Below are 24,265 nucleotides of genomic sequence, written 5' to 3'. Positions count from 1 at the left end.
CTGTAATTATACGCACCTGCAAAAAAACCCAGAGAAAAACTCCCCCCAAAACCCAACCAAATAAAAAAAATCCCACAAAACCTAAAGACATCTCAATTGGTGCCCCAAAACATATTTGCTCACATGCATAAGATCTTGTTTTTTACTCAGGGAGGCTTTTTTTGTGGATTTGATTCTTGTTTCTGAGCCTTTAGTGTTCACTGAAGCTACAATATTCGTTGTTTCCCTCCAGCAATGGGAGATGGAATTCTTTCTTTTGTAAATGCAGGTGGAGACCCTCTTTGCATCACAAGGCTTCAGGGACTGTGTTTGGAAGAACCAAACATCATGGAAGATTGTACTGCTGTGTTCAACACCCTTCAAGATACGGTTTGCATATAATCCCTTTTGTAGTAGCGTGAATAATGTTGTGCACAGAGATCTGTGGAAAGTGAACGAGCTCTTGCATGGTGCAGAGGGCCCAGATCTGTCTCTCTTCATCCTTAACAAGTATATAAAATTAGGCGCTGGGAGTCGCAACATCGTTCGTTGTCAGTGAGTTATGGGAACCTTCCCAAGCACACAGCAGCTAAACCTCCAGGTACCCGTACTCCCGTTAGAAGCCTGAGCTGCAGCTGGTACATGCCAACAGAGCTCTGCTGAAGGCAAGAGGGGAGCTGGCCTTTGGCACTGTCCTTGGTTGCTTTGCTCTCTACCTTTTCTTACATTTCCTTGGCTCTTCCTTGTTGAGAAGATGTTAGTAGTTAATGGTGTCAGCGCTATGGTGAAGATGTGCTTCAGGACACCTGGATGGCAGGGATCCAGTCAGGTTTGGCTCCAAGCTGGGCATGAAGCGATTGCTATGCCTCACACATCTACAGAGGTTCCCAAATGATCCGTGACACCCTTGCTGCACAGCGCCAGGCTGCCACACACCCTGCAGCGACACAACCCAAAGGTCTTTGTCGTGTCCAGACTTGCCAAGATATCATCTTGAGATTGCACACGTAGCGATACTGTTGTGCTGAATAAGGTCTCTTACCAGAAAAACAAAAACAGGGAAAGTTGGCGTCATCGTCTCTAACCCCTGTCACTACTCAGCTGTAAGCAAACACAGAGGAAAGCTCTGGGTCAGCGTTAGGCTGAGTGACTTTGCTGTATGGATCTAAGACTGGTTTCCAAATGAAGTCATGCTCCGGTCTGTCACTTCACACAAAGGAAGCCGCCAGGTCATCCATGGTGATACTTGTCTGCAGCTCTCTAGATAGCTTTGATCTGCTCTTCTGACAGATGAGCATAAATCATTGTGTTACCGCTCTTGTTTTCAGGAGTCACCACTTCATTAAGAAAGGGATCAAATTAAAGCCTCTAAGGGTGAGGAGCAGCCTTTCACTGTCACCTTGAAGTCATTGTGCCTAACTTGGGCTGCTGGGGGGAGATTGCGAGGGCTGGTGCTGCATTAGTTGCACTGCATCTCCAGCATCCACTCTTCGGCAAAGTGCTTGTTCCTGCAGCTCAGTGTGACGCCAGCAGCTGCTGCCTCTCCTTGGCACACTGGGCTCATGGGCTGGGTGAGCAGCCAAAACCCTCCTTGGGTCCATGAGGAACCATGGGTTACAGACAAAGAGTGGGTGTTTGAAAACATTAATCCTTCCCTGCCACGCCAGGGATGGCTGTGGACATGGATTTCTGATGGAAGCTGTGAACATGCATTATATTCTGCTGATAAATCCCAGGTCTGCCATTTCCTTGGGGTTCCTCCAGGATGTTGTACCTCTCCTCCCCTGGGTCTAGTGAGGGATCTGTTCTGGATTCCAGGTGTTGTGTTGCTGCCAAACCCACAGGAGAGGACCCTTCAGAGGGCACTGGTAAGAAGCACAATTTGTGGTTTGCAATGTCATTGCAGTGATGGAGGATTTTGAATGGCGGCCTAAACACACAAGGGGAAAGAGTGTCTTTTATCTGTGCTCAAAACTGTTTCACATTCCTCATGTCATTGGGGCAGGAAAAATAGAGACCATACGGTATTATATTAGAAGTGGTCACAAAGGAGTGTGCAGAAGCCAGAGCAGTTTGAGCAACTTCATTCCTACCGTCTCCTCTTGAAGGACCAGCAGCACCATGTGCTCTGGGGCAGCAGTTCCTGCATTCACCACGCCTGTTGGATAACTTTGCAGGCGGTCCAAAGCAACCAGCAAACCCTTCATATTTAACTGTTTTGAATTAAAAAATAAAGATTAAAAAAAAAATCTACTACTGCTTAACAGATTGCTGCAAGTTAGCTGAGCTTTAGTGATTGGCAGTATGCATGCTCTTAGCCCAACGCAAATATGTCAGCTGAGTATGCCACGGTCCTGTATCATCCTCAGTGGAGATTCTTGGTTTTCCATAAAGTCTCCTGTTGTAGGGCCTCCTCTTATGCAGACAATCAAGATACCAGCGTGAGTTCCCACTTATCCTGCTTCATTTTACATCTTTGGAGCCCTGAGAGTCTGTAAAAACAACAGTATTCACCAGTTGTACCACGCACAGTAAAGAGGACATCTTGGGAACAGAGCCAAGGTCCGCACAAACCTGTTACTACCTTTGTTCACTTCAGCTGCATTCTGCTAAAAACGTTTAAAAACAAAAAAAAAAAGAGAAAAGAGGATATTTCGCACAAGTGTCTTTCTGCTGGATTTATGCACAAGAGATTAGTCCCCCAAATGAACTCCTCATCAGAGTCAAAATTATACAGCACATACAGTGTATACACTCAGTACTGCTGGGTTTTCCCCTCTGCATCAGATCAGGTGAGAAAGCAGCAATGAAGACATCCATTTCTGGCACTGCAGAAGGAGAACCAAGCGATCTAACACCTGCCTTCTACTGAACGTCAGCCTTTAAGAAGCCCAGCCTGCCCTGGGTGTGCTCTGCACAGCACAGGCAAAGGCCACCACTGACTGCACTCTTTGGCCAGACCTTTATGTTGACCCCTACCCACAGTAACCCAACACAAACCCACGTTTCCTATGAGGAGAAATAAGGGCAGGTTTTAGTCTCTGGTAAAAATCGTAGTGGTTTTTGCTTCAGTTGAAAGCGTCTCCCAGGGGTTTTAACATTTAGTATCAAGCTCAGGTTATAAGCTGCCTGGACCAGGTGAAGTAACTTGCATGTTTGATCTTACCCATGGTAGTAATCATAAAGTGCCTTCCCTACAGACACCTGAGCCTCTTTGGCTTCAGTGGGTGCCATGAGCCTATGGAGCTGCCCAGCTGCTCCTGCCTTGGCTGCTGCTGAGCTCCGTCTCCCTCTGAAAACAACCTTAAACGGTTACCATTTGGATTGGGAAAACATACCTGAAGCCAAAATATGCTACTTTACAGCAATGGAGGGTATCAGCAAAAGTGGCAATAGTTCAAAATATCCTTAGTAGTTGCACTCTTTGCTTTCTCAAACTTTGATGACTACTACCACCAAAATGCTCATAGTAACTGTTAAGGCTAAATTAATTCATAGAAGGATGGCATGAACTGCTGATTGAAGTCACATGGGGACGAAAAGATGAGATGCTGAAATCAAACTTATCTCCTTCTGCATTTTGCACTCCGTCTTTAAATCCCATGGGCATGTATTGCATGTGTCCTTCAAGCCATTAGGTATCTGACACAGCATCTTGCAGTTCTTAGCAACTGCAGCCTTCAAGTGCCTGCAAACACATGCCCCTTCGGTGATATATCAGTCACTCTGTCAGGTAGAGGTAGAGTCTTAAATGTCTTACACAGGACTTTGTGGGAGACTTGTGCTGCTGCCAGGAATGACCTGGCTGGGAAAGTCAATGTGTTTTGCAGACAATAAGGAAGAACAGAGGAAGCACATCGCTACCTCCACTTTAATGTCAAACCATATCTCCCTCTACATCTTTGACTCTCTAACGAGCCTTAGGCAGTCTTTGCTTCCTATGGTGCCTGCTCATAGTTAACATCCAGCTGTGTGTCTGAATAAACAGAAGCCTTCTTTGCTAGATGAAGACTTCCATTATTTAACCCATTAGAAATAAGTGGGGGCAACTGAAGTTCAAAGATGAGTCGCATGTGGAAGTGCCTGGGAGCAGCAGCATGAGCTGCAGTCATTGCAACGCTGGTCTGTGCTGTAGGTGTGAAGTTGGAAGTGGAGGTCTGCTCACAGGCACTGCTGAACTGCAGGTGCTTTGTGGCCTTGGCAGATGTTTTGTGTGGCCTTGGCAGGTGTTTTGTAGGGAAGGGTCAGATAACTCAGTCAAGAGAGGGGGACGAGCACAGAAACAAACTGAAGGTTTGGGCTAATGCAAGTGTATGGTTAAAGGGAACTAGATTGCATTTTGATGCTTGCAAATATAAACTGAGCCACGTACCCAAATAGGTGTTAGATGCACATATCCCTGGAATAACATGATCTTTCTTGTCAACCTAAAGAAAAGAACACATGTACAGATAGAAGAGATGAACTCAAATTTAGCTGAGGATGTGAATGATGTAGTATGCTGTGCTAGACCAAATCCCCTGCTCCAGGCACTTGTGGGCTGTGGAATTGAATTCTGTGTCTTCCCAAATGTCAGGATTAGGTTCATTTTGGAGGCATGTTAGAGCAGATATGAGCTTCTGCCTCTTGAAAAATACGAAAGGGCTCTGAGCAATTCCTTCTTTATAGGAGCAGCCCTTGACGTCTAAGCGGTCACTACTATGTGGGAAAATTTACAGAATCAAAGTAATGAGAGGCTTGCAACAAAGAACTGATGGTCTTGGAAGAAGCATGGATGGCAGCAATGCTAGGGCTTATGCAATTACTGATTTGAAGCAATCCATTCATCCTGCATGCTTAATGAAGGAAGGGTTTAGCAAAAAACCAGTTACATAAATGCATCACTGAAAACTGCATCATGGACCTACTAGTCATGTAGATTTTCTAATTTTCAGAACTTTGGCATTGCAAGTTTAGTATTGCAAGCTTGAAACATGGCTTTTAGTGTGCAGCTGTATATATTTGTATATTATGACACAGATGGGCACACACACACATACAGGTATGTGCACACGTATACATCAATACATTGGGCTACAAGATGACATATGTTTGAAGCTAAAATCAGTTTCTATGCATTGTATAAGAGAGTTTAAGAAAGTTCATATACATTCCAAGACTTGTGGTTCTCCAAAATGGTGTGCCCTTACAGAAAATGAAGGGTTTAAAGCTGAACAAAAATCCTTCTAGGAGGGGTTTGGAGCTACAGCTGCAACTCATCCTTTTTCCCCAATACGTAAAGAAACCAAATGTTTTTTAACTTGCCTTGTCACAAGGTTTGTGTCCATAGATATTCCTGGAACTGAATTCCTGCTGAAGCGACACTTTCACTCAAATGGGCTGCAGAACCTGGGCCTAAGTATTTAACTTCATAGTCATTCATCTAGAACAGTTTTAATGTTTGCAGTGGTAACCATTGGGAAAAGATACTGATCATGTACTTAAAACCAGCTGGATTCAAAGCCCACACCCAGAGAAGCACTTGCTGTAAGCCCACAGCTACACCCAAGCAGGTCCCAGCCATTCCACTTATGCTTTATAATAGATCATCAGTATATTCAGAAATAAAGCTTACCAACATAAAGTGTATGGGTCTGTTTGCTTGATAAGCAAAAAAAAAAATTGTTTGCAATTAATTCTATGAAATACAATACATTTAATTTCCCAGGGCATATGCCCTTTCTTGAGTTTAAGGGTTTTTAAAGATGGTAAAAAAGAGAACTTTGGCCATTTGCCCAAGATTTCTAACCATCCTGAAGCCCAGTGAGAAGAGTGGCTACTTGATATCTCAAAGTCCCAGTCTAAAGGTCACATAATCATATGCAGATCACTTCATTAGCACAGGCAGTTGGTTTGTAATTACTGGTTTGGGTAATCCTGCAGTGGTACAGCTGATGCATCCCTATAGCATCAGTCCACATAAGCAGGAGGCATCTGTATAGCACAAATGCAGCAGATCCTGTTGGAAACAGGAGATTGCAATTATGTTGCTCTTCCCAGTGGATTGCTGATGTAGTTTCCAGTTTCCCTCACCAGTGCAGGTTTTACAAAGTCATCCTGGCTATAATACTGCAGAAGGCCCATGTTTAATCGGGAGCCTGAGTAACACAGGGGGTCCACACACCCTTATGACCCTATCTTTGCAATGTGCACAAAGGAAAATGTTTTACATTTGTGTGCGTTTGATCCCAGGGCTGACCATTTGCTGTTTCCACTGCTCTCTTGCCTGTTCTGTGTCACAGTAGCAGCAGTCAGCACGGACAGTTTTGTTCAGATGCCTTGTTGTGTTTTACTGCACAATGCATAAAATGTAACCTGATAACACACAAAAGGGATTTGGCATCTTTGCTTTGTAGTGCGAACTGTGTTATTGTTATGGGCCATCCAAAATGTGAGTCAGCCTGTGGGGATACGGCAGTACAACACACCAAGCAGCCAGAGCTGGTGTGGGCTGAAGCAGCTTGGTTCAGCTCTGCCTGCAGATGTGCTGCTCTCCCTGCAGATGTGCTCTCCTGCTGGCGCTGGCTGCGACTCTTGCCTTTCACTTGTCCTCCTCTTTCGGAAGGACAAGCCATTCAGAAATGGCATTTGTGCTGCTTTCAGAACGACATATACCCTGTTGTACAGCAATTGGTTAAAGTTATGTGGCATGTGGTTTCATTCAGCTGATTTGGACTGTGCTGCAAAAGTCAGGCACACCCTGGCCTGACGGGAATCACGAATCCCCTTCTCAGCCAAAGACGCTCAAGCAAACATAAAACAGACTGGGAACCAAAAGGCCAATGGACTCTTCCTTTCAAAGCTCCCGAGACCCTTAATCCCCACGTATCCTTTTTCCAGATGCCCGATTGAAGCCCAAGTGATCGAACCCCAATTAGCAGAGGGAGGGGAACGTCCAAGCACTGAGATCAGGATGCCTGTTCGTGTCACACATGAAGTCATTCACATGGAAACAGCGAGTCAGGATCTTAAGAGCCCCTCGAACTGATATATCTACAGAAAGCAGAAGGGACAAGGCCAGCAAGAAAGCCCAGAGAAAAGCTGGTTGCACAGACAGACCAAAGGAGGAAGAAATGGAGAGGTTTTAAGAGAGAAGTTGGTTTGAAAGTGTCTCGACTTGGGGAGGTCTGGTCCGCTGGGGCTTCAGGACAGCTGTGGCGAATCTGGTGGAGTGTGTTTAACATGGACATTGTTTTACCAGTGGGACCCTATGTTGCAATGCTATTCTCTTTAGAACAGTTAAAAACGCCAGAAAAATAAGATTTTTACGGTGACATTTCTCAGGCAATTTCCCATGTCCTCAGAACGCGGCTGGAGACTGGACACCGGGTAGAGCCCATTTCCTCCGGCATCGCAGGGGGCATGGCTCATCTTACGTCAGGAAGCAGTGACGCTCCCCTGCTCCCATGGGGACAGGACCCACGTCTGGGTCTCACCAGAAATACACTCTGTAGGACGGCCTTTCTGACCTTTGCACAGTGAGGTTTTCCAGGGACATTATTCCGTAAGATGTGATCCCAACATTGACTCAACAGTGGATGCTCATCTGGGATTCAGTCACTCAATAGCAATGTTTAAGTCACATTTACTTGGAAAACAGGCAGGAGAGAGGTGAAGGAAACAGCAGACTGCAAACACAGTTGCTGTATCTCCACTTACCTGACCTGTGAAGTCCTGGGCTAACTGGGACATTTCTGTGATTGACAGCCCTGCACCTTCACCACACAGTCCCAGCGATGCCCATGAACATTGCCAGGCAGGCGGTGCAGCCGGGACCCCCAGCAGGGTTGTTCCAATGGTGCAGGTGGGCAACACATGGGACCTCAAGCCTGGTGTCAGGGAACAGCCACACAGCCACTCAGCCCTCCTACCTGCCCCTGCCCCTGCGCACGCAGGAGAGGACACCGAGCAAGACACACCAAAATTCATCGAAATGAAGACACGGCACAGAATTTTTAAATAATTTTATAATTTCCTGATGAACTTAGTCTGTGAATAAAAAAAGAAGAAAAAAAAATGAACAAAGTGTTTATATTATCAAGGCAAAGTTGAATATAACACATTTTCTTTGCAATTTCATTATTCTGTCAGTAACATGACTCCAGCAATAAAACACATACAAGTTGAAGGCAGCGTGCGCACTTGCATCACAGACATCAATGTCTCCCGCTGCTGTTATTTCAAAAAGGAATTCAAGTACACTAGATCCCATCCCCAAAGCCTGTCTGCCCCTCTGCTAAAGTGCAACATGTCTCTTCCAAAGCAAATGAGGGATCTGACTCTGTGGAGTGGATGGAGCAACCCACAGGCTTTTTTAACCCCACAAATGATTTGCGAACCATGTGTGGCTCTCCTCATTTACTGACTTGGAGGGAAACGGCAGTTTTAGTTTAGTGGGCTTCGAGCAGCATGTTGAGCTAGCACAGAAATTATTCCCCTGTTTGTGGTCCCGTTTGATTCAATCTCTTTCAGCATCTGAACAGATAAAGGCATCTGCCACTAAAGCATCCCCAGATACACTGTAATGAGTGTGTCAGTAAGGGCCAAATGCAGCTGCCCCTGGGCAGGCAGGGAGGACAGAGACTTGGCCATGTCCCCGGAGAGCTGGGAAGATGGGGTGGATTAAAGAAGCGATGTCTACCTGTAAAATCTGGCTCAAATTTGGCTTTTAGAGAACCACATTTTATAACAAATACGAGTACACATGACTGATAGAACCGTTTGTTGCCAGTTTCCAAATGGAAAAACAATGTTTTGAACAAAAAACCCCACCAAAACACCGAGAACCTAAGTGGAAATATCTATTAAAAGCAAAACTGATTGGCTTGATTTTCAAGATCCAAACTAGAAGTGCAAAGCAGGGACAAACAGTGTATGATAAATTTAATATAATACATTCATTTAATGAAATTCTTTACCTAGTCTCATAGGTAAAGCGATTTGTGTGGGGTTTTTTGCTTATGTTACATGCCAGTTTAGCCTCATGTTGTTCCTCTGAAGCACTGCAAGCTGTTGATGCAACCGCAGCAGAAGGTGGCTGCTAGTTTTTTCCTGTACCACAACCTGCTGAGCTGTGTGACCAATACTGGACACAAAGAAATAAAACTTTAATAATGGAACTACACACAACTACCTGCACCAGCCGATCTGCACTTGCATGTGTCCCTGGTATTGACCAGTGTGACTGAGAAGACAGGGAAAATTTGGCCAAAGCATTTGGCCCATTTACATCAGTGGTTCCTGTCTTAAGGGACACCTGGTGTTGATAACTGTGACCAGAGAAGATTGATTTCCAAAATACTGTGTCATTCTGCCCATTTCTGTATTATACGTGTACAGTATAAACCTGGGAAAGCAGGAATTTATACAGGGTTTGTAACATTTCCTAAGAGGCCAAACTGCCTTGGACCTCAAAAGCCTGTGAAAGGCAACTGTTTATAAGCCCACAAATCCTTTTCCATACAATCCCGAGAGGAGGAGTCATGGCTTTGTTGCGCCTTTACTTGAATTCCTTTTGATGAAATTTATTTTTATATATTTTTTAAAACACATCTTTTTCAGTTCTACTACTATCTTTTTTAATCCGACGACAGACACACATCGTTGGTAACTGCCCCAGCCTTAGGACCACACAGACAATATCGACAAGCAGAAAACAAAACAGGAAAAAAACACCCCTGAAAAAGTCAGGAGAGATACTGATGACGGGGTTACAGCACTCACCACACACACTGGAAAAAGTCAGGATTTCTGTGTTTATGCTTTTGACACTAAAAAGTTTTGAAAGAGTTTTTCTTTTTTTTTTTTCTTTTTTTAAAAATAGTCAACAGACACAGCCATTTTGTTCAGAAGGATCTGCTGTTGTGTAAGGTTCCTTCCATTTATGTGGAAAAAACAATTAAAAACATTATTTCGTTTAAACCCCCCCCCCAACACTCCTTTTCCTCGCTGTGCTGACAAGAGGGGCTGGCAGAGCTGGCCTCGCCAGGCGTGATGCCCCACGACGCCCCGTGCCCAGCCCTCCCCACCCCGCCAGCTTCGCTGGGGCAGTGTTAGTTATCCACAGCCTTCTGCGCCCTCTCCAGCTCCCCTTTCAGTGCAGGCGTTGAGCTGAGTAAAGGCTTCCTTTAAATATCAGATGCCTTGATTGTACTATTTCCCTTTTACATTTCATCGCAGTCATTTGAGGAATACATGTGTTACTTACGTAGTGAAATTTTTGCTTTAAAATGGTATCAGTGCGTGACTGCTCTACATCCTTTGTAAAGATCCCACCAGTGGAAACGATTGGCAATTAGTACAGCAGTGGGGACTTAACCCTGTCAACCTTTATCAGATGTCAAAATTTCCCAACAAATGGAGCACTAGCAGCAGAATGGGTGGGAATTACAGGGCGAAAGAAAAGAGGTTCCCCTTTTGCTTCAAAAACCAGGGTTATGTCTACGAGATTTATGACATAACTGCTCCCTTGTGCAAAATACCGAGAGCCCCAAAGTACCAGAAAATTTGCTAGAGAAGGGATATTCCAGCCATGCAACCAGAAACGGCACACACAGTTTTGTGCATCACGTCAGACCTTCACCTTCTGTCCCCCGGACTTGGCAAAAATCAGATACTCCAAAGAGGGTTTGGCATTTTCTAGAGGGAAAACTGGTTAGAGGCAGTCAAAATGAGAGAGAACACTAGAAGCTTAGAGCTTCATTTGGGAGCATGCCAGGCAATTCTTCTTCCAATCACAAACAGTGTTCATGCCCTCGCCCTGCAATTTTAGTGTTGTAACATCCTTTTAGTGTTTTACATGAGGCTGGATTCAGAGGAAAATATATACTTGAACTCATGGATATCATGAACAAGCGTGGTTGGGGTGTCAGCTTTTACACTGTACATGGGCTTCAGGCTTCAGTTGGTTTTTAGCCCAAACCCAGCTAAAATGATCTATTTAATTTTCTACAGACAGCTCCTTAAGTCCTTACATCTTTCAGTTTCTCTACAGATGACAGCTTGAAAGAAAAAACTTTCACAGCTCCCATGGCAAACAGAACTTCATTCACCAGGAGAAGAAAAAGCAAGTTTCCCCGGGCTCTCTGGGAAGGGCCCCTGATTTCCGAGAGCTGCTGCATTGCAGGACCACTGTGCTAGGAAACTGCATCTGCCTGGCCGCTGACACTCGGGTATAAGGTTTTAAAAGAGCAGTGGTGGGTCAGGTGACTGGATGAGCATCGCAGTATGTGCACAGATACAGCCCTTCTGCCATGTGTCTGATAAACAATTTCATGATGGGTTATGATAGCAAAATGCCTTTGTTGCCCTAAGGCCCATGGTGCGGCACTCCACACAAGCAAAAAGAAAAAGCTTTCGCTGGTCGCGTTCAGCATTACGCTGTGGCCAGCAGCACCTCCCAAATCTCATAGTTCCTCCAGCTATTCACCACGACAAGACCTCGGTCGACACAGGATCAGCGATATTGCCTGCAACAGTTCAATGGAGATCAAGTCGGATCAAGTCTGTTCCTAAATGAGATCTGCTCTCTCCCTGAAAGCACTTTATTGAGGTCTAAGATTGATGTTTAAGATGGGAAGCCTAGAAGACCTAGAAGATAACAGCAGTTAACGAGAAAAATTGCAAAGGCCCAACAACCCAGATGGGAGGAACAGCAGGTGTGTGGCCGGGAGATAAAAGACCAAATGGCCAGCGTGAAAACTAGCCAGGCTTCACAAATCCTCTCAGGGAAGAGGCCGGGAGATGTGTAAACAGGGAGATTCACCTGGCTGCTGACGCATGGATGCTGCACATGCTGTCATGACAGCACCGTGTCTTTGGCTGGGGCATTTTCCACTCTAGAAACGCAGCCACAGGCTGAGTTAAAGACAGAAGAACCAGCACTTTCCTGCCCTGTGTGGGCAATGCAGTAAACCAAGGGAACTGAAGTGATAGCCTGAAGTGGCCACTCCTCGTTCCCATCCCCTCCCCCTGCCTGCAGCAGAAACGCTATCAAGGAGCATCTCAGTGAGAGGTTTACAAGCAGGAGTCATTTGAACCATCGATAAGGGGAATTCCACAGCTTCTCACAGAGGAGGGATTGTTTTACAGCAGGGAACCAGGGCAGCTGGAGATTTGACCATATAAGTTAATGAGATAGTCAGGAGTGGTGGCAGTGGTGTGATGATGTTAGGCTGATGGCTCTGATGCTTTTACAGGTGGCATTAAATTCCTTGAGTGAGTAATTAGGGGTGATGAAGAAAAAGCAAGAGGAAAGATTTCAAAACAACAGCTCCTATCGAAATGTGCTGACTCAAATAATGGGACCAAAGGGGTGGTTCTGGGGTGAGGCACGGCTCAGTGGTACGTACAGTCACTGTCTACGCGCCTTCCGGCGTTCCCCCCTTGCACACATTCGGGTTCCCATTACTCTCCTCACCCATGACAAAAAAAGCTTCAGGCACAGACTGCTACCACAGCAAGAACTAAAGCTACATTTCCTGATTTGCAAAGCACTGGCAGTTCAAAACATGGAAAAGGCGTGAGTCACCTCTTCTTTGGAGACGTACATATTTCTTCCTAGTGATCGCCACGGTTATGGGTCTAGTTCATTCGGCTGAATCATTACGGTAGAATGAATTGGGATGTGATTTTTTTAAAAATCAGATCATTTTCAACAGTCTACAGGTATTTAAGGTTTCAGTTTTACCCCATTTTCAGTGCTTGTTTGAAAAAAAGATGGTACATTTCCCTTAAACTTTTGCTGATTTCCCTTCTACTGGAAGCAATTGGTCACTTCTAAAGATAAAAATAAGGCATGAAAGACCTACAGGGGAGCTGTGCTACAGATTTGAAAGGTGTAAGAAATGCAGTTTTCCTGAAAGTGCTTGGAACATTTTCCTTAGCATAACAGTTTAGGGACTGAGCTCAAAATGTAGTAAGTCACTGCAGGCTCTGAATGGGAGGTTTACTGAGAGAATTCATAATTAGCTAGTGACTAGAAAACTAAGTTTTCTTCCACTGCTGTGTTGATATTTGGTCTCCTTTCACCCTCCCCTCATCTCTTAAGTAATATGAGAAAGCTGAAGGGGAACAACTCCTTTAAGGAGCACATGGGGACGTGTTAAAGGGTTCTGTCCTGCAGATGCCCCCAGACACACATAACCAATGGTAGCCAGGAAAAAACGTGTCTCCCCATTAATGCATAGTCCAAGAACGAACACCCAAGTCCTACTCATAAAATAGGATTCTGACTTTCTACCACAATGACAAACTGACCTGCTATTTCAGGTCATACTACCTATCAGCAGGGGCTTTAACGAGTGTCAAAGATGGATGGGAATGAGACTAAGGCCTCTCATATACATGTAAGAATTGCACTGGTTTAACTAAAGCTGTGATTTTATACCTATCAACTCAGCTGGGTGCCAACTCCAGCAGAGATGCTCTCTTTATAAGAATGGGTTATTGCTCTCAACTCAAATTCATTCTTCGTCAACCTAAGCTAAACCAAAATAAATTAAATTATCATTATAGTAAGAACTATATTACCGATTTACCTAACAGCTTTAAAATCACACTTTCAAGCTAAATGATGCAATTTTTTCATTTACAAAATGGCTAAGACTACTCTGGTGGCAGCTAGTGTTCACGAAGCTATGGCTTGAAAAGTTGGCAATGGACAAGCTATACAAGTTAAAGCTGGGAGCTGACCTGTTGACCACACCTGCTCGAAGGGAGAGAGCTCTCTATAAAAATGAGAAACAGAACTATGATGAGAAACCTCAGCTAAAAAGTCCAAGAAACCAACAGATGAAAACAGTTACCTGAAAAAATGCTCCACTCAGCACTTCAGAGTCAGATCAGTGAACAATAAAAATCAAAGTAAACAGAAAGTACCAGTATGCCTACCTTGTTTCCCAGCTGCTAGATGAAGCGACAAACAGGAAGAAATAGGGAAACTTTCCCCTCTCTCTGTTATTTAAGAACGTAAGAAACATTGAGACAGATAGCACGACCTGAGCTAGCTAGCTGATGCTGGCCAGGCATAAGTCATAATCAGAGCACACTCAAGTTTGCTTTTAGCACTATGAAATTCAGGATTTCAGCTTTGGGAGGGGGGGCGGGGAGAGAGAAAAAAGCAATAAATGAATGAAAGGCAAGGGCTACCCTACTGCAACCTCATGGAGAACTAATGCTGCTTGTGTTCAGTGGATCCCCTCTTCTTTGCTCAGTAGACTTGGAAGAGCTCTGCTTAGCTGTATCCAAATGTCACCACCAACAAAGTCAATAGGGAATTGGATTCTAAAGTAAAAGGCAGTGAGAAATTGAATGAAAACATGACTGATTAATCATAGTCTGGAAGAACCTAGAGAGCATCTAGTTTTTAGAGGTTTTTTTTTTTTTTCTTTTGTTTTCTTTGTAAAAGGTGCACCAGAAGTTTCTATTCCATTTTTTGTCTTTCACATTCCTCTCCCCTCTCATGGCTCCTTGGACTGACTGGGCTTGGCCACTGGTGGGCTGCTCCGGTGGGGCTAGTGGCCGAGGTCATGATGACTCCTCAAGTGCATTGACGACTTGCTCCAGGATGTCCGGGCAGTGATCTGCTATCTGCTGTAAGATGGCATTGGCAAACTCCTGCAGCTCTGCACTTTCCTTCTCGCCCTTTTCTAACTCATCACGAAGCTGCAAGAAACACACAGAGACATGGTCATTCTTTGCTATTAAACGTGTTCACTGTGTAACAAAGTCTGCCCAGCAGGCTCTGCGCTAAGATAAACCACACTTTTTGAAAGGGAGTTTGCAGAGGTGAAACATGCTGGGCAGTTCCACGATCAGCACCTTCCCTTGGTGATTCCCTCACCAGAAACTGAATGCTCTCCTCTCTCTTTATTTCACTTCTTCATTCTACATGACCAGGCTTGTGACCTTCCCAGTCAAGGCCATGTCTACATGGGAAAACTAACTGGCTTACCTACTCCTGCATAAGTTGTTCTATGACAAATATAAGAAAAACTTCTGTAGAATGCTTTTCTGAAAGCAACTGTATTCCAGAAGCGCTACAGCATTTTGCCAGTATGTTAACTACTTTGACCTTTATTCATGAACAACAGGATGTTTCACAGGTCATTACTTCAGAATTATCTCCTATACAAAATCAGTAGGAATATTATATAATTATACATAATACACCCAGTGAACCAGAATTCTGATTTTTCTGTGGAATTATTAATTTTCAGAAACTGTGCTTCCTAACTTAGTCGTAAGATGACTATACACCATTATGGTGGAACCTACACAATTTTTGTTTACTAACTCTGCATTTCCTGTTGGATCATTCTTTGGTTAGATTACTATAATCGGCTCAGAACAGGACATGGAACTTCAAAACTTTATCTTATTCACTCTGTCTACAGTCTATTAACTGTTTTTCCAACAAGTGTTACAAACCATGCCACGCAACATTTTGGAGTGTATGTGAACATAGTCTTTAGGTCCAAGCCTAATGCCATTGCCAGAATTAGGGGCCCACTGAGTCTTAATGAAGACCAGGAAACATCTGCCTTCAGTAACCTGTTTATTCGTCCAGCAACCGATAAAGTCCATGCTAGCCTGTGAACTGTGCAGAATCTCAAGTAAGGCTGTAATTTGTGCAAACATTTTAGGGATTACTGTACTCACAGTGGTCTAAAGAACTAACAGAACAAGAAGAAGCAGCATCTCTTACTAGACAGATGACATAGCTATGCAGATTGGATAAGCTTTCAAGCAGATAACTCTTTCACATACTATATAATCAAAAAACTCTTTCTGTTTTTCCAATGATATGATTTTCTTCAAATAAATTATATACCCTATGAATATGACAAGCATATCTGTAGCACGTACATACGCTTAGATGGATTCTGAAGTTTATTGCAAGCTTCTGCATCCAAAGTTCTTTGTCACTGTGAGCAGCTGTAGCAACTAGCTTATCTACACTCGAACCTTCTTTTAAATTTGGGTTTTTTTCCAGTATTATGTCAGTCCTGTAACATTTCTCATTCTTAAGTGATTAATATTTTTATTGGAACTCTACTGTGTTGATATATGATATGGAAAGAATGTCAAATTGGCATTTTTTGTCCCTGAAGAGATAACTGGTCATCACTATACACATTTCTTGATCTGTATTTCGTACTTCTGTAACACTGCTCGTTGTAGATTTTAAAAAGAGAGAACTGTCAGGCAGCTGGACAACAGGGATTATTTCACCACTGTAAGAGCACAGCACAGTGGGAAAGGTTATACTTCTACAATCAGAATTCTAATCAGATACAACAGTATGTCTCTGTTTAGTGATGGCATCAAGCAAAGCATAGGAGATTGTTACTGCAAGAAATACTGTGTAAAACCAAACAGCCCAAGAATCACTAAAGAATAAATATAAATGCTTTTTAAGGAAGTTATGGTACAGACTTCTGTAGACAAAAGTGAGAGAAAGGAAATTAAAAGGGTAAGCCTGCTACACTATTCCCTTTACTAGGCAGGGTAGCATATAGTAAATTATTTGGGCTTTGCGTGCTGAATGTTAGTTTAATGTGTTCTTATGTGCTTTGTTCCTACTGGCTGCCATACTCACAGAACAGCTATACGAATCTGAGAGGGGCTCATGCCAAGAATCACAATACAAAAGCAACCTGATCCTGCTCTGCGGAGCCGGGGAAGTGGGGAAAACGAGAGGGAGGGGAGCACTCCAGGCTCTGTAAGGGCTCTCGGGGGAGAAGGGGGGGAATTCAACAGTAACCCATAATGGTTCAGGAACAGCACGCTGTGGATAGGCGATTAGCCTGGTTCCAACAGCCTAGCAGAGTTATTAGTTGGAAACTTGCAATGGATGGATAAGCCTAAAGCAGGACTGAAAGGGTCAGCACAGCCAGCTAGGAACAGTGCTGGATTAAAAACCAGGAGAGTGGGTTTCAGGGACTACTTCTGACTCTCCGGTTGCTCAGCCTAGCGAAACCCCAGCGGTTCAGGCAGCCTGCAAAGCCCCTAACCGCAGGTACATTCACAGGACTGGTTTAAGCATTGAATCCTGAGGCAGGGCTGCCTGGCTTCTCGGGCCAGCGCAAAGACTTCACGGTGCCGTTCATCAGAAGGGTGGGAGGTCGTGGGGGCCGGGAGAGACAGCACAGCAAGTAACGGGAGAAGAAGCCAACGATGTCATTCTGCTTTTCTTCATCCGGCTCCTGCCAGGGGCCGCGCTCCCGGCCCAGAGGAGAACCAGGAGAGGGCAGTGTTAGCAGGGAAAGCAGGGCCCGGCTCCCTGCCGGTCCTGCACCACCACCTGCCCGGCCAGCGTCCCTCCAACAGCATCCCTCCTCCCGGCGTTCCAGCCAAATGCTCCAGCTGAAGCTCCAGGAAAGGACAAAGCAATTAAATAATCCAACATAGAAGCAGCTCAAAGAGATTAATCTTCAAAACTGAAAGGAGGTTGGTGGACGAGGGAGAATCCTGCAGGATGTTGTCTTCAGCAGGGCAGTAATGCAAAGTCGGTGATGTCCCAGTTTCTCGCTGCACTACTCAGCATGTATGTATTTATAAGATTCCTTATAAAATCAAGGTAAGCCCAACAAAATAAGCCCATGCCAAAGCTAAAATAAATGACATGCAATCAAAGAAAAGTAGCCAACTTAACCAGATGAAGACAACATTTCCAAGAAATAAGTTTTTGACCATCAAGAGCCCAAAACGAGACAGCTCTGAATGCTGAAGGCCAGCAGTGCTTTGCAAATTAGTGCAGACAGAAAGTCTACACAGCTGGCTGGCAGATGTCTGTGATGAAATGTCTGAAAAAAAGTAGCAATGATAGCCTTGTGTTGAGTTTGCTAGCTTCAGAACATCTAGGTTTAATAATGTGATTTCTACTTAAACAAAGACATCTTAATTGACTATGTGGCTGGTTGCAGCATTTCTGTATCATGTATGTCATCTCCGTTCACGTCATTCCTTTCAGAAACAGCTGTGACCAGCATACGTCACTCCTCATTCAGACAAGCTCCTTAATGGGGAACATCCCGTTCACCATGGTTTAACTTGATTCACCTAGATGTTTGGCAGTCCAAATTTTAGGGAAGTTTCTTCAAAAGTATTACTATCAATTCTGCTCCTGGTTTCCCGTATTTTCTTCTTCTGAATGTAAATGAAAATGGTGTTATCTTCCCTGTGCCGTTTTTATAAAAAAATGGAGGAGTTTTAACAGTCCTTTTTTTGTTGGCACTTTCAGCTGAGGATATGAGGAGATTCATGCACTTGCCTCATAGAAATGACCAAAAAAGAGAAGGCAAGGCCAGATATATTTGCCTGGCCGATGACAAGTAAAAGCAGACAGCTCAGAAAGTAAAGGACAGTAAGGACCTCAGAAGTGCTTCATAGTATTCATACTTTATCTTTCGAAAGAAGAACAGAAAGGACCTTCAGCATCTCAGGGGAATGGAAGATTGCAGATAACCTGCAGTAGATTCAGACACCTTTCAACACTGCTGCCTTCCTTCCTGGGTTTAGAGTAAGTCACGATAGAAATACTTTTCCATTTATAGTTAAACTCCATCAGTGAAAAAAATCTCAAGTGGTTCACCATGAAGGTAGCTGGCATTGTGCTTCTCTAGTCCAAGATATTCTAGAACTTATTTAAAGATTAATTGATGTTCAGAGGGAAGATAACTTCATTGTTAATAGGATGCTATGGTTTTATATGCACACTAGGTGAACTGTGGTGCTGTTCCACAGAAGCTTTGTGGCCTTTGCTTATGCCATAATGTAAACAAGGAAATATTAAGCTAAGATCCTTTAAAACTTATTTAAATGGAGGAGGCTTACTCCCCAAAGTGTTATTTTCCTGTCATTAACAATTCCACAAAAACAGTGATGAAAAAAGGCAAACAAAAATAAAGTAGTGTTTAATCTCAGGCTATGGACAGTAAAACTGAAAAAAGAATATGAGAGCAGCACCAAAAAAAAAGAAGTTAACTGCAGGACTTCTACAAGGCTACAACACTGGGATCTGGAATTACAGTTTTACAAAGTTTAGGGGTTTCTGGATCAGGCTATGGTTAATCTGAAAAATACATTTAGTAACACAAATAAGCATCAAAAAAATTCATCTGATTTAATCTTAACCTTTGTTTTGTCTCAAGTTAAACTACACTGTATCTCAGGCAAATGGTTAAGAGCTTTTGCATCTTCCCAGACCAAGCAGCGTAAACGTGCGTTTTTGAAGTAGTGACAGCCAATTACATACAAACCTTTATTTCTAATTACAGACTTATAAAAGGTCCAAAAGAAAGGGTTAGGAATATGGAAATCCCAGTCTGCCAAGCTTCAAACAAACAAACAAAAATTATGTAGACCCTTAAATAGTTTTGCTCTATCTGGAAATTTTTGGTTTTATGTTAGCTTTTCCAAAATATTTAAAAACACATGCATTTAAAAATTAAAGTAAAATTTCAGATTAAACATTCTGTCTTGTCTTTTAAAATAATGTAAACTTTAAAAATATTTTAAAATATATTCAAATGCATTTGGATAGATTTTACAATCACTTTTGAAAAAACCCTGAAAAAAATTGTTGAGGGCTCTTGCACCATGTATTTGAAATAACTTTGCACATGGGATTTACCTGGCATTCCTGAGCATCTCTAAGCTTTGTGAATAGCAGAAATATTATTATTTCTTTGGTAATGAATGAACTTCAGAATTATATAAATGAGAGGAAGGAACAAAGTAAATGCCAGTAAGTTGTACTTTGCGTTTGAATGGAGATATTTTCCTGCAAATCCTGCACTTGCAGATAATATGTCCATCCTCCAGCAATAGCAGCAGTCATTTCAGTCAGAGGATGGTTTTCTGTTCATGTAAATTGTGGTGTACATTATACAATGAAAATTCATGCTGCTATAGTGTATGAAAGTTGTTATACTGTGGCTAAGCAGAACAAATAATAATCACTGGCTGTAACACAGGGCTACCTGCTAGGGCCAGGCCCCACTGACCTAAGCATGCACAATAATGGCAAACCCCACAACCCTAATCCATACCAACCCACAATTCTGCACCTGAAAGGGACTGTGAAAAAGAGTCAGGCAGCTACTTCTCCTAGTTTCAGCCGCAATGCATTAACCAAGGTGTCAGTTTACTCTCTCGAAGCCGGACTGCTAGATGCTGCCAGAATTACTCTGATGCACACCTCATGCTGGGCTTGTACGTTGCCCTTTGCTTTCTCTGCTGATGTACCAAACCTCTGTGTCCCCACAGGGACTCTGCCCGTTCAGTCAAGGCAGTACCCCATTGCCACAAACACAGGGAAAATTCACCTGTCTACAAGGCAAATCTTAAATACCTCCCTTACATGTCCTAGCTGATGAGTTTCAAAAATTTTAAACTGTTGGGACAGAGAGTAGGCAGGCAGCTGTGGTTTTGTACCTGCACAGCACAAAACAGAGAAGAAAGGCCAGCGCAGGAAGTACTTCAATGACGTGATGAAGTTACACGCATCCAGCTATTTCAAGATCAGAGCTGGAGCCCTGTCTACTCTTTCCACATTACTTACTTCTCTTCAAGAGAAATTTCTGTTAGTTTTCTTTATTACGAAGTCATGGAGAATCCTGTTAGTGCTGAAATTGCTGTCAGATATTCCAGGAAAGAAATTTCCATGGAATATTTTGGTAATAACTCAGGTTGGTACACCATCTGTTTGTAGGAACTGCTTGAAATGAGACATATCACACACACAAAATCCACTTGACCATGTCCTGAAAGCCATGTTTTCCCCTTTATATCGCTTTTCAAGTTAGGAATAGTTAGTATTACTGATTGATACTATACATTTTAATTAAAATTAGCAATTCCATGCACAAATAATAATGGATAGTTGCATTATGGATATGGTCAATTTATGGATAATGTTTGTGACCACATCCAGTATTTAAAAACTATGACACTGATCCTAAGTTCTCATCTTCACCCAAAACATTAATTTAATATAAAAGTTTGATAAATTGTAATAGTTTTAGAGAGTCCCTATATCCATTACTGTCTCAACTAAACTCAGGAAATACATTTGCACACGAAGGATATAAATTGTTGCAATCGTTATTTCTAATTTCTAACAGAGACCAGAAGTGGGCTGTTTAACTTTAAATACATTATGCATTCCCGTAAGATTACAAATTAAAAATAAATGACATAAATCAGGTGGGGAAGATAACAAGCTAATGGAAGAGCAGTCAGAGAAGGAAGACAGGGTAAACTCTGAAGTAATAGAGTAATTTAGAATGACTAAATGCAAAACATGGCAGAGAATTTCTTTACAGAAACTAAATGAGTAATTTCGCATAGATGATACAGAAGCGAGAGCACAAGTGGAATCTGAATAAAGTAGGACACAGGATGTTTATAAAATCACTATTTGTAATTTAGAGTAAACTTTATACCACTTACGGTATTGTTTGTATAACAAACCAAAATGTGTTTTTAATACTTTCAAAATTCAGCAAGCATATATGCAATTTTACAATGGAATTTGAAAGCTATATACATGTCCTTTCATACAAAAAGCTCAACATTAACTTTGCCGAGAGTAAAATGTGAATTATGTGTGATGTAAGTTATGCTCCTTGGAACCAAGCCATGACTATTTAGCTGATCCAGCAGGTTGGAGTGATACAGTGAAGCAACATTATCACCTTTTTCCTTCCTCTGCTGTGAGCAGTTGAGCAGAAGAAACATTCCTGGTTTCTTGGGAGAGGATTAGTAAGCAGGAATCCCTAGATGGCCTGTGCTTTGGCTGAAGCTGCTACACAGGGAGAGGGAAGACAACTTTTCTTTACTACAAAGGCTCTTCTATGACTATAAAGATTTTTCCAAAGCGCCTCTCTGTGTAACTCACAGCCAAAGCAGTCGAAGGTGCAACACTGTGTTAGCAGTGGGGTGAGACAAGCTCCCACAGCAGGTGTTTTCTGAGAGAGTATCTCATGGAAATGTATCTGCCCAGGTCTCTAAGGCTGCTGTTGATGCCCAGGTCACAATGTAAATGTGGCTAGAAACACCTCTGGGGAAAAAGGAACTTATCAGCTGTGCGGGGAAAAAATGGTGCTTGCCAGCCAGCAGAACTGGCAGGACCCTCAGTAGCCTGGATGAAGCCAGGACATGTTGGACATGGCTGGGAAGAGCCACTGACAGCTGGGAGCCAGGGAGCAAAATGCCTTCTCCTCCTCCTCTGACTGTTAAGAAAATTATTTTAATCAGATAGGTCCTCTTCTGTTGGAAGAAATACTTTTTCAGAATGACTGTCACTGTAGGACCCATTGCAAATAAGAAGCTCTCCATAATATGAGGTTCTGCATATTTTAGAGCTGGATTTGAAGCAGTAAGAAACATTTGTAATAGTGCTTAAGCTATTAATGGAATGCTGTTGCCTACTACTAATATCTGGTTGTTCTGTTTTGTTGTCTTTTTTTTATTTTCTTGTATTGCTGCCTTCCAACCACACCACAGAACACCACTACCACCATACTTAAATGATTTTCAGCAAGTACCTGTTTCAACTCCATTTTTTCCTTTTGTAAAGGTAAGAGAAAAACAAAAACCAAACTATAAATAAATATGGGGACCATATCATTATGTTCTTAATGTCATTTCCTTTCATACAGAAATAAAATCCCTCACTGAAAGGCAACTATCTGAAATGTGAAATGTTGCAGTAGTTCTACAGAGCCCAAGAATATTAACATAATGATACGTTTAAGACAAAGTGAAAGAAAATATTGTATTTAATAGAAATTGCTAGGATAAGGCAGTTATTTGTGATGAATGAATGGAGTTTTTATTTCTCAGTGTTGAGACTTGGAACATTCTTCCTTCCTTCTGGTAACTTCAATTTTTTAATAAGAAAGGTTGAACAGGACATGAACCGGTCAAAGAAGGACAGTTCCAGAAACACTGCTGGTTAACTTCTTTGAGGACACTGGGTCAGAACTACTGACCCAAAAGAATATTTTCCACCACATGAATAACTTAATGACATGGTTCCAAGCACTGTAGATACTTTATTGTCCAAAACTTAAGTCTAGTATACTAGTTTAGATTAGGTTTTGAGATACCATATACTCATAGAATACTGGCTTCAGGCCTTCATTACAAATGGACCAAAATTTTATTACAGCAAGTCAGCTTCACAAAATGTCTTTGATAAAATGCCAGCAAAGAATGGTATAGCATCTTGGCCCCATATTCTGATTAAAATCAACTGAAGTCACTAAGGGCTATAGCTGAATTTAATGGTAGCATAAAGAAACTATTATACATGAGAGGTATCAATTATCAGTCAAACTCTAAGAGTCCACAAAATTATTTATGTGGCAATACATTCTCCTTAGAACCATGATGTTGATGCTGGCAGATGCTTTTCAAACAACTTGTACATTAGTTTCTGTGGGTCACTGTGGATGTGCTGGAAGAGTAAAAGCTTACATCTACTTCATACACTAGTTTTACCTACCAGAAGAAGCCACAGAAAACTCCTACTATGTGCAACTGAGCCTCCCCAGCAGGTCTGAGACACCTACACAGTATATTTGCTATGATGAAACACAGCAGGATCAACCTTTGCCAGTAATAGTTGCTGCAGTGAGAAATCACAGCTCCAAAAGCAGCAGTATGAAAATGATTTCTCAACTATTTATCAAAAAACCCACCAAACCGAAGTAAATAATCTCATTGGTGAGAAATGGATACATTGGCATCATTCTTAAATATTATTGGTGTTCAGTGAAATGTATCCTCCCTAATCATGTTAGCACTTCTTAACACTCAAGAGGATTAATTTTTTCCCACTGAGGCTTGTGAAGCATTATCTACAGAAGATCATATTAGAAGGGACAGGAGTGAATTTAATGCACTGGATTTGAAGTAATTTACAAAACTCATTAAAATTCCAAAGATGCAAAATGAGTATTCTGTGATGGGCTTCTGCGAATCTGGAGTGCTGATTCCCACCCCCCATGGGAATCCTTTAAGCACAAAGGAAATTCCACAGTTAGAAACAGAAAAGCTCCACGACTTAAATGAAAAATCTGCTTTGTAAATTGAAATATATCATTAGTTTGTGTTTTCAACTGAAGCTTGCTAAATACAATCTAAGTGAGTATGGGAAAGCAGAAGAGACTGCTACATTTTATTTTAGCAGATGCTAGTTATGCATGGGAATCACAAATGGAGTAGCAAATTTAAA

The 24,265-nt window shown here is 42.5% G+C and overlaps 1 protein-coding gene across 3 annotated transcripts in view; it reads right to left on the bottom strand.

The window, feature by feature from the left end:
- Positions 1 to 7,967: 7,967 nt before the first annotated feature.
- ERC1 (ELKS/RAB6-interacting/CAST family member 1) overlaps positions 7,968 to 24,265 on the bottom strand; it is a 302,298-nt gene continuing 286,000 nt past the window's right edge. For all 3 annotated transcript variants that reach the window (XM_055808142.1, XM_055808144.1, XM_055808146.1), the window contains one exon: positions 7,968 to 14,682. In XM_055808142.1, coding sequence (XP_055664117.1) covers positions 14,545 to 14,682 — 138 coding nt within the window. In that variant the 3' untranslated portion in view covers positions 7,968 to 14,544. The remainder of the gene's footprint in view (positions 14,683 to 24,265) is intronic.

Source organism: Falco peregrinus, chromosome 6 (assembly GCF_023634155.1).
Source record: "Falco peregrinus isolate bFalPer1 chromosome 6, bFalPer1.pri, whole genome shotgun sequence".
Classification (NCBI taxonomy): Eukaryota; Metazoa; Chordata; class Aves; order Falconiformes; family Falconidae; genus Falco; species Falco peregrinus.
The sequence above is the reverse complement of the archived record's forward strand: the minus strand, read 5'-3'. Positions and strand labels throughout refer to the sequence as shown.